This window comes from Elephas maximus, chromosome 4 (genome assembly GCF_024166365.1).
Source record: "Elephas maximus indicus isolate mEleMax1 chromosome 4, mEleMax1 primary haplotype, whole genome shotgun sequence".
NCBI lineage: Eukaryota > Metazoa > Chordata > Mammalia > Proboscidea > Elephantidae > Elephas > Elephas maximus.
Genome location: NC_064822.1, coordinates 98,324,676 through 98,339,244, shown reverse-complemented (window position 1 = coordinate 98,339,244; position 14,569 = coordinate 98,324,676). Strand labels below are relative to the sequence as shown.

The window sequence follows — 14,569 nt, the reverse complement described above, 5'->3', positions numbered from 1 at the left end:
AGAGCTACAGCTGCTAAACAAAAGTTTGGTAGTTCAAATCCACCAGGCTTTCCTTGAAAACTCTATGGGGCAGTCCTATAGGGTCACTATGAGTCAGAGTTGACTTGACAGCAAAAGGTTTGAATTTTTTTTTTTTTTAATACCAGCAGAAACTTGGGGCATATGTGTTGGAATGGCTATTAATGGTGTGGGATAAAGGTGCAATGTACATAAAGTTGGATCAGTCTGAATATTTTGATATGGGCCCACTAAACAGATTCTTCATTCAATGTTTCAGTTTGAGAGATTAGAAAGGGATCTAACAGTTTATTTTGTTGGTTGACTGAAGCGTGGACTAAGAGGTGGCCTACACTAAATCAAAATGAAATGCCAGAACTGCCTTAGTTTACTATATATAGAAAAAGGTGTCAAAAGGCTTAGGGAAATTGGCATGTTAGGGTGGATTTATCAGGTTGGACCCACAGACCCATCCAGGGTTAGTGTTGTATTTTCTGGTGGGAGTATTCTTCCCTTTGGAACTAAGACCTTTAGATCTGAAGAGGAAATTTTACAAGTGGGTCACTAGGGGCAATAGTGAGTGGTGCCACTCCTATTACCACCCCTTGATTCCCGGACTCATGAATCCTGGCTATGGGAGAAACAGCACCATATACTGGATGCTGGTTTAGAACATATGTAGCCTCGTGAAGAACATTGCCCCAGCCCTGCAAGGCATTGCCACTTAGTTGGTACCATAATTGTGTCTTTAAAAGGCCATTCCATTCTTCTATCAAGCCAGCTGCTTCTGATGATAGGGAGCATGGTAAGAGAGAGACTAATACATATTTTATCAACCGTGTCATTTATCTTCTCAATTCTGAAAATTCTGACTTGCTTTTAAAGCAAAAAGGTGATGCTTCAATTTTCAAAAGATGAGTTAGACATAAGGTAAAACTTGCAGATATTTTCTATTTAGATTATTGATATTTTTAGAATAGTAATACAATTTATCACAATGCATTTGAAATGGTTTAAAATGTTTCAGTTCAATGGAAACTGGAACTGGAAGCAAATTAAAATGGGATTGAGGTGCTAATGGGAGATAAAATGTAGACACTAAGCCAAGGAAATTCTCTTAACTAAATTGCCCTTCCTTTATTAAATCATCCTAGGTCTATTTTTGTTATAACTTATATTTTCTAAAATTACTGTAATTATAATTAATTCAGGTTCAGGCAGATTCATTAAATGAGAATTTATGATAACAACCTAGCATACACTGAAATGTATTTTTATATTATTTACTTTTTTGTAACAAGAAAATTCACAGAAAAAAAAAGAGGCAATATTTGATCAACTTAAATAAGAAAATGTTTTTTGAAGGCTTTATCATAGTAATTATGAGTATGCAAATTATTTTGCTAAATAAAAATATTACATATAGTAAAAAGTTGACCAGAGCATCTATTTAGAAATATATTCAAGCAGTTTTACTTCATGTATAAAAAAAAAAGTATATTTGCAGCAAATTTGCACTCCTTAAATTTTTCTGAAAGGCTGTTTACTTATTGAAACTACAGTCACACACAGTCTGGACACACTTTGGACCCATGAAGGAAAGAGATGAAATATCAGAGAAGGAAGGATCTAAAGAGGCAGAGACAAAATGATTCTAAAGCCTGAATTAGTGTCATGGGAAGGGAATAAAGTTTCAAAAAGCAGTGCATGTTAACAGTGTTAAATGCAAAAGATAGGTCCAGTAAAATAAAGACTAAAAAGTTAACTTTGTGTTTGGCAATTTGAAGTTCATTGGTGAGGTTTTCGAAAGCAATTTGAATAGATGCTACTGTTGGAAAACAGACTGCTGAGTCTGAAAGAGAAAATAGGAAGTGAAGAATTGGAGGCAGAAGATAAGGTATTTTTCAAGGCCTGTAGTTTAAGGAAAGGAGAAGTAAGGTGGCAGAGGAAATCATAGGACTAAGGGAAAGTTTTGAGGATGGAAGGCAATCAAATGTGTTTACACATGGGGAAGAAAGCCTGTGGTTGGAGAATAAGTTATAAATACAGAAGGGAGAGGAGAAGGAGCGAAGTTTTGGACAACTTGAGAATATGTGGCATTAAAAATTTAGTTGGAAAGTTTAGGTCTTTAATTGGAGAAACAAAAGGTATGAAAATAGGATGAGTTTAGTTATAGATATGTGGGGTAATACAGACAACGAACAAATAAATATAATAAGTTATTGAGTGATTAGTATGATGATGGAAAATGAAGTAGATAAGGGGATGGCATATCCTGCGGGAGCCATTTTATATAGGATGGCCAGTGAAGTGCTGAGCAAGTACTTGGAATCGAGGGAGAGGGCATGCAGATTTCCAGATATCACATTATTTTAAGATAATTGTACAATAATTACACCAACAGTTATCTCAAGATTATTAGTTATCTTAACAGTTAAGATAATTATTGGTATATGTAGCTTAAATCTATTGTTTGTTTCTTGTGTTTTGTATTCCTTTTTCTCCCCTTCCTTTTTTCTTCAGGGTTAATGAGATAATTTTTATCATTGCATTTTCTTAGAGTGTATGAAGGAAAAATATGATAAATTACATTTACTTTGTTTTTTATGATTTTTTACTTCAATGGAATAACTTTTTTGTTTTTTTATTTTTAAATAGAGATTTTCAAAACGAAGCTGTCTATTTGCTCAGAGTTTCTGAAAAGTTATTTTGGACAGTTTATCCTAGTATTTTTTTTAGCATCTTCAAGGAAGTCAATAAAAGTTGTTATTTAGGTCATATTTCAAAGGGATCATTTAAAAACAAGTAGGGAGTCATGACAGAAGTAAAGTTTGCAGATTTAACCTTTGATGCATCTTGTAGGTGAGAGGTGATTATGACTAAGTTTGATTGTTACCACTGAACGATTAAGGTCCAGGTTCCTTTTACAGGAAAAGTCTGCCTCAAGTCAACAGGGTAAAAACGTAAGAAAAATGATGTTAAGATACCTGCTATGTTATTTCTGAAATAAGATTATGAAATAATGTGCATATAATTACTCTAATATGTAAAGGGTCAACTGTTCCTTTAATAACTTCAGAGGCAGATATTAATTTTTCTGTGTCTTAGTTCTCATTTTCTCTATTAATATAAGAACAATGCAATAAACATAGGTCTTTCTTTTGCGCCAATGTTTTTTTCTACTAGATTCTAGGTAAATTTCTTAAAGCATTTTTAACTGTCTAAGCAGGCTAACTAAATGTCACCAGTTATGAGTTTTGATTCATTTTGTCAGCCTGCTTTCACTGCAGAAGATAACTTAAGAGGTAAACCAGGGCTTCAAACTGGTTTGTTTGTATTCGAACCCTTGCTGAGAATTTGCATTTCTAAGAAGTTCCCAGGAAGTTATACACAAAAATCATCTGGAGATGTTGTTAAAATGTAGATTCTGATTCAGTATATCTGGGGTGGAAATACAAATTCTCCGCAGGGAACTTGTTAGGAATGCAAATTCTCAGCAGGGGTTTTAATTGGAATGAACTGGTTTGAACCCTTGAGGTAAACTGAAACTTTGAATTTGTGTTATCTGTGAGCCCCTGAAATTTCAAGTTTTTGTAGAAGTACTCTAATTTGGTTGAGGCAAATTGAATTTGGATTGTAATTTGAGCCTTATCCCAACTAGACTTTTAAGTTGGCTTTAATTTCCTCACCTGTTGGTTAAGAGTTCATAAAGTGTTTGCATGCGGTTGCTACTGTGAAGTAACTCCGGTGTGTTTTACAGTTTTTCTGGAACCAGAAACTCTGCATCCCGAGGAAGTTTTCATTTTACTGAAAGGAAGGAAAAGAAATCATACCAACATAGATGATTTTACTCAGTGGCAACAGGTTCGTTTTTTTTTTTTTTTTTAATTATCCTTTAGGAGTACCTGTATGGTATAAATGGTTAATACACTCAGCAGCTAACCAAAAAGTTTCAGGTTCGAGTCCAACCAGAGGCACCTTAAAAGAAAGGCTCAGCAACCTATTTCCAAAAAATTAACCATTGAAAACCCTATGGAGCACCGTTCTACTTTGATACACATAGGGTCGCCATGAGTCAGAGCTGACTCAAGGGCAAATGGGTTTCATTATCCTTTAATCCTATCCTCAAATGAGCCCAGACAACATAAACTGGCTAAGTCTTCCAAATGTATGAAGCATGTTAAGAATAATAAACCAGTCAGAGTAAGGAAAAAAGATATTTGAAATTATCTTTAAATATAACAGTATTCATTTGATAGATACCTAGAGCTTACTATGTGCCATAGCCAAATAAGCACTCCCAAATGTTAACTCATTTGCATCTCCTAACCCACCTAGGAGATAGATATTATTATTAGCACCCAAATTTTACAATGAGGAAATTACTTATTGAGAGATGGAGTAACATGCCACCATCACAGAGCTTCTAGTTATTGAACTGGGATTCAAACTTTCCAATCTGCATTTTTTTTTATTGTGTATTCAGTGAAAGTTTACAAATCAAGTCAGTCTCTCATACAAAAACTTATGCACACCTTGCTATGTAACCCTATCTGCTCTCCCCCTAATGTGACAGCACACTGCTCCTCCCCACCCTGTATTTCCGTGTCCATTCAGCCAGCTCCTGTCCCCCTCTGCCTTCTCATCTCATCTCCAGGCAGGAGCTGCCCACATAGTCTCATGTGTCTACTTGAGCCAAGAAGCTCACTCCTCATCAGTATCACTTTCTGTCCAGTCCAATTCCTGTCTGAAGAGTTGGCTTTGGAAATGGTTCCAGTCTTGGGCTAACAGAGGGTCCAGGGGCCATGACCTTTGGGGTCCCTCTAGTCTCAGTCAGACAATTACGTCTGGTCTTTTTACGAGACTTTGAGGTCTTCTTCCCACCGTTCTGCCGCTCCATCAGGTATTCTCTGTTGTGTTCCCTGTGAGGGCAGTAATCAGCAGTAGCCGGGCAGCATCTAGTTCTTCCAGTCTCAGGCTGATGTAGTCTCTGGGTTATGTGGCCCTTTCTGTCTCTTGAGCTAATATTTACCTTGTGTCTTTGGTGTTCTTCATTGTCCTTTTCTCCGGGTGAGTCGAGACCATTTAGATGCATCTTGGATGGCTGCTTGCTAGCGTTTAAGACCCCAGATGCCACTCACCAAAGTGGGGATGCAGAATGTTTTCTTAATACATTTTGTTATGCCAACTGACCTAGATGTCCCCTGAAACCATGGTCCTCAGATCCCCGTTCCTGCTACTCTGGCCTTCTAAGCATTTGGTTGCATTCAGGAAACTTCTTTGCTTCTGGTTTAGTCCAGTTGTGCTGACCTCCTCTGTATTGTGTGTTGTCTTTCACTTCATCTAGAATAGTTTTTGTCTACTATCTAACTAGTGAATACCCCTCTCCCTTCCTCCCCACCCTCGTAACCATCAAAGGATATTTTCTTCTGTGTTTAAACTTTTCTTGAGTTCTTATATTAGTGGTCTCATACAGTATTTGTCCTTTTACAACTAACTAATTTCACTCAGAGCAACACCTTCCACAGTCCTGCATGTTAAGGGATGTTTCATTATTGTTCCTTATGGTTACATAGTATTCCTTTGTGTGAATATACCGTAATTTGTTTATTCACTTATCTGTTGATGGGCATGCTGGTTGTTTCCATCTTTTTGCTATTGTAAACAGTGCTGCAATGAACATGGGTGTGCGTTTATCTATTCATGTGTAGTGTCTTATTTCTCTAGGATATATTCCAAGGAGTGGGATTGCTAGATCGTATGGTATTTCTATTTACAGCTTTTTAAGTGCCAAATCAATTTCCAAAGTGGTTGTACCATTTTACATTCCCACCAGCAGTGTACAAATGTTCTAGTCTCTCCACAACCTCTCTAACATTTATTATTTTGTGTTTTTTGGATTAATGCCAGCCTTGTTGGAGTGAGATGGTATCTCATTGTAGTTTTGATTTGCATTTCTCTAATGGCTAATGATCCTGACATCTCATACATCTGTTAGTCACCTGAATGTCTTCTTAGGTGAAGTGCCTGTTCATATCCTTTGCCAATTCTTTAATTGTATTATTTGTCTTTTTGTAGTTGAGTTTTTCCAGTATCATGTAGATTTTAGAGATCAGGCGCTAATCAGATTTGTTGTAGCCCAAAACTTTTTCCCAGTCTGTAAGTAGTCTTTTTACTCTTTTGGTGAAGTCTTTGGATGAGCATAAGTGTGTGATTTTTAGGAGCTCCCAGTTATCTAGTTTCTCTTCTGGTGTTTGTACATTGTTAGTATTGTTTTGTATACTGTTGATGCCATGTTTTAGGGCTCCTAGCATTGTCCCTATTTTTTCTTCCATGATCTTTATTGTTTTAGATTTTATATTTAGGTCTTTGATCCATTTTGAGTTTGCTTTTGTGCATGGTGTGCGTTATGGGTCTTGTTTCATTTTTCTGTAGATGGTTATCCAGTTATGCCAGCACCATTTGTTAAAGAGACTTGTCTTTTCTCCCATTTAACAGACTTTGGGCCTTTGTCAAATAGCAACTGCTCATATGTGGATGGATTTATGTCTGGATTCTCAATTCTGTCCATTGGTCTATATGTCCTTTGTTGTACCAGTAACAGGCTGTTTTGACTACTGTGGTGGTATAATAAGTTCTAAAATCAGTTAGTGTGAGGCGTCCCACTTTGTTCTTCTTGTTCAGTAATGCTTTACTTATCTGGGGCCACTTCCCCTTCCATAGGAAGTTGGTGATTTGTTTCTCCATTTCATTAAAAAATTTCATTGGAATCTGGATCAGGATTGCATCGAATCTATAGATTGCTTTGGGTAGAACAGACATTTTCACAATGTTGAGTCTTCCTATCCATGAGCAAGGTATGTTTTTCCACTTACGTAGGTCTCTTGGTTTCTTTGAGTAGTGTCTTGTAGTTTTTTTTGTATGGGCCTTTTATGACTCTGGTAAAATTTATTCCTAAGTATTTTATCTTCTTGGGGACTATTGTAAATGGCATTGATTTGGTGATTTCCTCTTCAGCGTTCTCTTTGTTAATGTAGAGGAATACAACCGATTTTTGTATGTTTATCTGGTATGCTGATATTCCGCTGAACACTTCTATTGGTTTCAGTAGTTTTCTTGAGGATTCTTCAGGGTTTTCTGTGTATAAGATCATGTCATCTGCAAATAGGGATACTTTTACTCTTTCCTTGCCAATTTGGATGTCCCTTAATTCTTTATCTAGCCTAATTGTTCTGGCTAGGACCTCCAGCACAATATTGGTTCCCGTTCTCAAGAGGAATGCTTTCAGACTCTCTCCATTTATGATGATGTTGGCTGTTGGCTTGTATGTATGTGCTGGCCTTTATTAAGTTGAGGAATTTCCCTTCTATATTTTGCTGACAGTTTTTATTATGCACGGGTGTTGGACTTTATCAAATGTCTTTTCTACATCAGTTGATAAGATTATGTGGTCCTTGTCTTTTGTTTTATTTATATGATGGACTACATTGATTGTTTTTCTAATGTTGAACCATCTCTGCATACCTGGTATAAATCCCACTTGGTCATGGTGAATTATTTTTTTGATAAATTGTTCAATTCTATTGGCTAGAATTTTGTTAAAGATTTTTGTGTCTAAATTCATGAGGGATATAGCTCTGTTTTCTTTTTTGAGTTGTCTTTACCTGGTTTTGGTATAAGGGATATGCTGGCTTCATAGAATGAGTTTGGGAGTATTCCATCCTTTTCTATGCTCTGAAATACCTTTAGTCATAGTGGTGTTCCATCTTCTTTCGATGTTTCCTGTGTCATTTAATATTTTTCCCATTGAATTCTTCACTATTGCAACTCAAGGTTTGTTTTTTTTTTTTTTTTTTCCAGTTCCTTCAGCTTGAGAAACACCAAGCGTGTTCTTCCCTTTTGGTTTTCTATCTCCAGATCTTTGCACATGTCATTATAATACTTTATTTTGTCTTTTCAAATCACCCTTTGAAAACTTCAGTTCTTTTACTTCATCATTTCTTCCTTTTGCTTTAGCTGCTCCATGTTCGAGAACAAGTTTTAGAGTCTCCTCTGATATCCATCTTCATCTTTTCTTTCTTTCCTGTCTTTTCAATGACCTCTTTTCTCCATGGATGATGTTCTTGATGTCATTCCATAACTCGTCTGGTCTTCCATCATTAGTGTTCTAAGCATCAAATCTATTCATGAGGTGGTCTTTAAATTCAGGTGGAATATACTTAAGGTCATATTTTGACTTGCTCTGATTTTCTTCAGTTTCAACTTGAAGTTGCATGTAAGCAATTGATGGTCTGTTCTACAGTTGGCCTCTGGTGTTGTTCTGACTGATGATATTGAGCTTTTCCATCACCTCTTTCCACAGATGTAGTCGATTTGATTCCTGTGTATTCCACCTAGTGATGTCCATGTGTATAGTTGCCGTTTATATTGGTGAAAAAAGGTACTTGCAATGATGAAGTTGTTGGTCTTGCAAAATTCTATCATTCAGTCTCCAGCATTGCTTCTGTCACCAAGTCCATATTTTCCAACTACCAATCCTTCTTCTTTGTTTCCAACTTTTGCATTCCAATCACTGGTAATTATCAGTGCATCCTGATTGAATATTCGATCAATTTCAGACTGCAGAAGCTGATAAAAATATTAAGTTTCTTCATCTTTGGCCTTAGTGGTTGGTGTATAAATTCAAATAATAGTCACATTAACCAGTCTTCCTTGTAGGCATATGGATATTATCTTATCACCGACAGCATTGTACTTCAGGTAGATGTTGAAATGTTCTTTTTGATGATGAATGCAACACCATTCCTCTTCAAGTTGTCATTCCCAGCGTAGTAGACTATATGAGTCATTATACCAAAAAGAATTAGTCAATGTTCAACCATTTCAAGAGGTAGCATACGATCAGGAGCCAATGATACTGAAGGAAGAAGTCCAAGCTGCACTGAAGGCATTGGTGAAAAACAAGGTTCCAGGAATTGACGGAATATGAATGGAGCTGTTTCAACAAATGGATGCAGTGCTAGAAGTGCTCACTCATCTATGCCAAGAAATTTGGAAGACAGCTTCCTGGCCAACCTACTGAAAGAGATCCATATTTATGCCTATTCCCAAGAAAGGTGATCCAACTGAATGCAGAAATTATTGAACAATATCATTAATATCAAACACAAGCAAAATTTTGCTGAAGATCATTCAAAAGCAGCTGCAGCAGTATATCGACAGGGAACTGCCAGAAATTCAGGCTGGATTCAGAAGAGGACATGGAACCAGGGATATCATTGTTGATGGCAGATGGATCCCGGCTGAAAGCCAAGAATACCAGAAGGATGTTTACATGTGTTTTATTTACTATGCAAAGGGATTCGTCTGTATGGATCATAACAAATTATGGATAACATTGTGAAGAATGGAAATTCCAGAACACTTAACTGTGCTCATGGGAAACCTTTACATAGATCAAGCGGCAGTTGTTCAGACAGAACAAGGGGATACTGATTGGCTTAAAGTCAGGAAAGGTATGCATCAGGGTTGTATTCTTTCACCATACCTATTCAATCTGTATACTGAGCAAATAATCCGAGAAGCTGGACTATAGGAAGAAAAACAGGGCATCAGGATTGGAGGGAGACTCATTAACAACTTGTGATATGCAGATGACACAACCTCACTTGCTGAAAGTGAAGAGGACTTGAAGCATTTACTGATGAAGATCAAAGACCACAGCCTTCAGTATGGATTGCACCTCAACATAAAGAAAACAAAAATCCTCACAACTGTACCAATAAGCCACATCATGATAAATAGAGAAAAGACTGAAGATCTCAAGGATTTCATTTCACTTGGATCCACAATTAACAGCAGTCAAGAAATCAAAAAACACATTGCATTGGGCAAATCTTCTGCAAAGGACCTCTTTAAAGTGTTGAAAAGCAAAGACGTCCCCTTGAAGACTAAGGTGCGCCTGATCCCAGCCATGGTATTTTCAATCTCATCATATGTATGTGAAAGCTGGACAATGAATAAGGAAGACCAAAGAAGAATTGATGCCTTTGAATTGTGGTGTTGGTGAAGAATATTGAATATACCATGGACTGCCAAAAGAACGAACAAATCTGTCTCAGAAGAAGTACAAGCACAATGCTCCTTAGAAGCAAGGATGGCGAGATGGCATCTTATATACTTTGTTGTGAGGATGGATCAGTCCTTAGAAAAGAGCATCATGCTTGGTAAAGTACAGAGTCAGCAGAAAAGAGGAAGACCCTCAATGAGATGGAGTGACACAGTGGCTGCAACAGTGGGCTCAAGCATAAAAACGATTGTAAGGATGGCACAGGACCAGGCAGTGTTTCGTTCTGTGCTACATAGGGTTGCAATAAGTCAGATCTGACTGGACGGCACCGAACAACAACAATAGCGACATGAGTTTAGTGCAGTCATTTTGATGTCTCTTTTTTGTGTTGTTGACAATTTTTTTTACACTTAATTTTTCTTTTTATATTGTCTTTTCCTCTTTTTCATTGTTGTTGATTTTGTTTTTGCTGAGTCTTTATGTTTTTCTTGTATTTTATTTTGATGTGTAGGATTGTTAATCTCTTTTGTGGTTACCTTAATATTTACCCCTATTTTTCTAAGTTTAAACCAAACTTTTATCTCTGTATATTGCCTTGACTTCCTCTGCATACGAAAGATCTATGACTACATTTTTAAGTGCCTCTTTATTGATTTAATGCTGTCAGCTTTTACATAATGTCATCAGTGTTTCCCTGTTTTGAGTGTTTTTTATCTTGATTTATTTTTGTGATTTCCCTGTCTGGGTTGATATCTGGTTGCTCTGTTCTGTGTTCTAGTCTTGGGTTATTATCTGGTGTTATTGATTTTCTAACCCGAGGACTCCCTTTAGTATTTCTCGTAGTTCTGGTTTGGTTTTGCAAATTCCCTAAACTTTAGTGTATTGGGAAATGTCCTAATTTCGCCTTCATATTTGAGAGACAGTTTTGCTGGATGTGATTCTTGGTTGGCAATTTTTTTTCTTTCAAAGTTTTATATATGTCATCCCATTGCCTTCTTGCCTGCATGGTTCCTGCTGAGTAGTCTGAGCTTATTCTTATTGGCTGTCCCTTGTAGGTTACTTTTTGTTTATCCCTAACCCACCACTAGCTGCTCTTAAAATTGTCTCATCTTTGATTTGGCAAGTTTGATTATAATATGTCTTGGTTACTTTCTTTTGGGATCTCTCTTTGGTTTGATGAAACTCTTAGATAGATATCTTCTCATCTTTCACAGAATCAGGGAAGTTTTCTGCCAAGAAATCTTCAACAATTCTCTGTTATTTTCTGTTCTTCCTCCCTGTTCTGGTACTCCAGTCATTCATAGGTTATTTCTCTTGATAGATTCCCACATGATTCTTAGGGTTTCTTTATTTTTTTTAATTCTTTTATCTGACTTTTCTTCTAATATATTGGTGCCAAGTGTTTTATCTTCAATCTCATTAATTCTTACTTCCATTTCCTTAATTCTGCTCTTCTGACTTTCTATTGAGCTGTCTAATTCTGAAATTTTATTGATAATCCTCTGAATTTCTGTTTATTGTCCCTCTATGGATTCTTGCAGCATATTAAATTTTTCATTATTCTCTTGAATAACCTTCTTAATTTCCTCCACTGCTTTATCTGTGTGTTCCTTGGCTTGTTCTGTGTTTTGCCTAAACTCCTTCCTGATCTTTTGAGGAGCTCTATATATTATTATTATTATTTTTATTAACCTTTTGTATGCTACCTCTGGTAATTCCAGGAATATCTCTTTGTCCAGAAGATTCCTTGATTCTTTGTTCTGGGAGCTCATTGAAGTGATCATGGTCTACTTCTTTATGTGATTTGATATTGACTATTGTCTCTGAGCCATCTATAAGTTATTGTATTAATTTATTTTATGTTTGCTTACTGTGTCCTAGCTTATTGCTTTGTTTTGTTTTGATATGACCAAATAGGCTGCTTGAGTGAGCTAGTTTGATTATTGGCACCTTTGAAGCTCTAACTTCCTGTCACCAGATAGCTAAAGCTGTTACCAAGTAGCTGTTACCCAGAAGGAAACCCTGGTGGCATAGAGGTTATGTGCTACAGCTGCTAACCAAAGGGTCAGCAGTTCGAATCCACCAGGCACTCCTTGGAAACTCTATGGGGCAGGTCTACTCTGTCCTGTAGGGTTGCTATGAGTTGGAATTGACTCAACAGCACTGGGTTTGGTTTTTTGGTTTTGGTTACCCAGGAGTCCATTCACTTTTCCTGTATGGATTCAGCTAGGGTGTCCAGGTAGTTGACCACCTAGTGTGTGGTACAGGCTCTCACCCACAGTCTTAGAGGAGCAGGGGTGATTGATGTAGGCACTGGTATCTGGCTGAGCAAGTCAGGGGGCTGACAACCATTCCCCAGGTGTCTGTGAGGAAAGCACATCCTTGTTCCCTAGAGCACACAGGTGGGTGGGTTCTGCAGCCAGACCATAGGCACCCAATGCTTTTGGCTGTATGGGCTGGGAGGCACCACTTACCCGTAGGCCCCTGTCATGGGTGGCTAGGTGGCATGGGTGGAGCCCCCAGTCCTCAGGCCCCTGACGTGGGTTGGTGAGGACCCTGCTTAATAAGAAGAGTGGTGTCAAACATTAAAAACCCGCCTCTCCACCACACAGCTGAAACAGCTGAAGTCAGATTTTGGGCATATACACTGTTGCACTGTGCCATCGAGGGCCTTAGCTGCTGATATGGGCCCACACAGGTCTATGCAGGGGTGAAAGGCATTCAAAGTCCCTGGACTGCTTGTGCCTGGACAGGAGCCACTTTTGCCCTGACTTCCCAGTTAAGGGAGCTTGCAGATTATCTTTTCTCCATTTGTTAATTTGTTCCTTCTCCAAGGCTGGGAGAATGGCTCAGGATGTGCAGCAGACCCTATCTCAGGCCCAGGAAAAGCGGCTGCCACTGAAGCTGGCTCGGGGGCTGTTGCAGACGGAGGAGGGATCAGATAAATAGAAGAGGGTTCTTTTAAAAGGAGTGCTTTTTGGTCCATGTGCTAAAATAGATGCAAGCACTTATCTTCTGCCAAGGGTGCTGTTCTTTGCTGATTCTGGAGTTGTGAGTAGACTCTGTGCCATCTGCTCTCTCTCACTGAGGAAACTATGTCCCAAACACTATCGCCAGCCCCACCATGGTTGTGCCAGTGGATCAGGCCTGCGGGTGCCAGTTCCTGCCAAGTCAGGTCCGGCAACTCCTTACTGCTTCTGAACCATCTCTCCCTCCCCCTGCTACTCAGTCCAACCTCTTAACTTTGCCTTGGTGTTCAGGGCTCCTAGCCTGTCATATATATAATCGAGTCACTTGTTTTTTCAGGTCTTTGTTGTGAGAAGGACCACTGGAAGTCTCTCACTACTCTGCCATCTTGGCCCCACCTCTTGAGTTGCATTTCCCAGTCTTCATTTTTAACTGTGCTGCCTCTCAATACACAAGTGATGATGCTTTGCTGCATTGTTGTAAGTGAAAAATGACAGCCTGGTGAATTTCAGTGAGTTCTTTCAATTATAATTAGTGTGCAGCACAGGTCTGTCTTACTAGACTGTAAGAAGTGTGGGGGTAGAAGCATTAGCTGGTCCATCTTTGTATTCTCTAAAGTTTTTAGCAAAACACACCTTAGGCACTTAACTGTTTGTGCTTTGAATATAATCTCATTTGCTGATGGATTAATAACCCCAGTTACAAAATGTGTATTGCCCTAGATGAAGTCTTTAAATTCTCAGATTACTTTATTGCCCAGGAATTAGATTCAGAGCAAAGTCATTGCATTTTAAACCTCCAGGGAGCACCATTCACCCAGCACACAAGGCAAACGGTATAGCCTGTGTGGGTGTACAAGCCAACACTCCTTGACCTATGTCATTAACTATGAATGACTTCCTTATTATAGGCAATGTATGCTAGTATTCCCAAGGAAATGAACAGAAAGTGTGATGGGGTAACTACAGTGAGTAATTTACTCATTCACTGAGACAATTTAACACAGTGGTTAAGAGCTGGGCTCTAGCGTCAGAATATCCATTTCAAGATCCAATTATTTTCTGCTTTAAATTTTTTGTTGATACTATGTGTTTTCATGGAAACCCTGGTGGCATAGTGGTTAAGTGCTATGGCTGCTAGCCAAAGGGTTGGCAGTTCAAATCTGCCAGGTGCTCCCTGGAAACTCTATGGGACAGTTCTACTCTGTCCTGTAGGGTCACTATGAGTTGGAATTGGCTCAACGGCACTGGGTTTGGTTTTTTGGTTTTATATGTTTTCATTAAAGGAAGCATGCTGATTCATCGAGTGTTAAATTTTTGGTAGGTAGTATGGATTTTTTTTCTTGACTCCTCCCACAAGCCTAACCTTAGAGTACAGAGGGAGGTTTTCCCAGTAATTCTACCACTGCCCCAGAACCACCCCCCTCCACAGTCCATTGGGATATATATGTCCCAACAATTTTTTTCAGAATTTCTATTTTTCTTATCAAAAATGAACACATCTCATACAACACCTTGTAGAAACAGTAATTTGTGG

At 38.2% G+C, this 14,569-nt stretch overlaps 1 protein-coding gene across 3 annotated transcripts in view; it reads left to right on the top strand.

The window, feature by feature from the left end:
• The window catches only part of PUS7L (pseudouridine synthase 7 like), a 134,960-nt gene that overhangs the window by 106,950 nt on the left and 13,441 nt on the right, over positions 1 to 14,569 (top strand). For 2 of the 3 annotated variants that reach the window (XR_007517172.1, XM_049882876.1), the window contains one exon: positions 3,758 to 3,861. Coding sequence is in view for 1 of the 3 variants with exons in the window: in XM_049882876.1 (XP_049738833.1) it covers positions 3,758 to 3,861 (104 nt within the window). In the remaining 2 variants the exon portion in view is untranslated. Of the gene's footprint in view, positions 1 to 3,757; positions 3,862 to 13,372; positions 13,453 to 14,569 lie in introns of those variants that run through there. The other variant, XR_007517174.1, reaches the window with a different exon arrangement.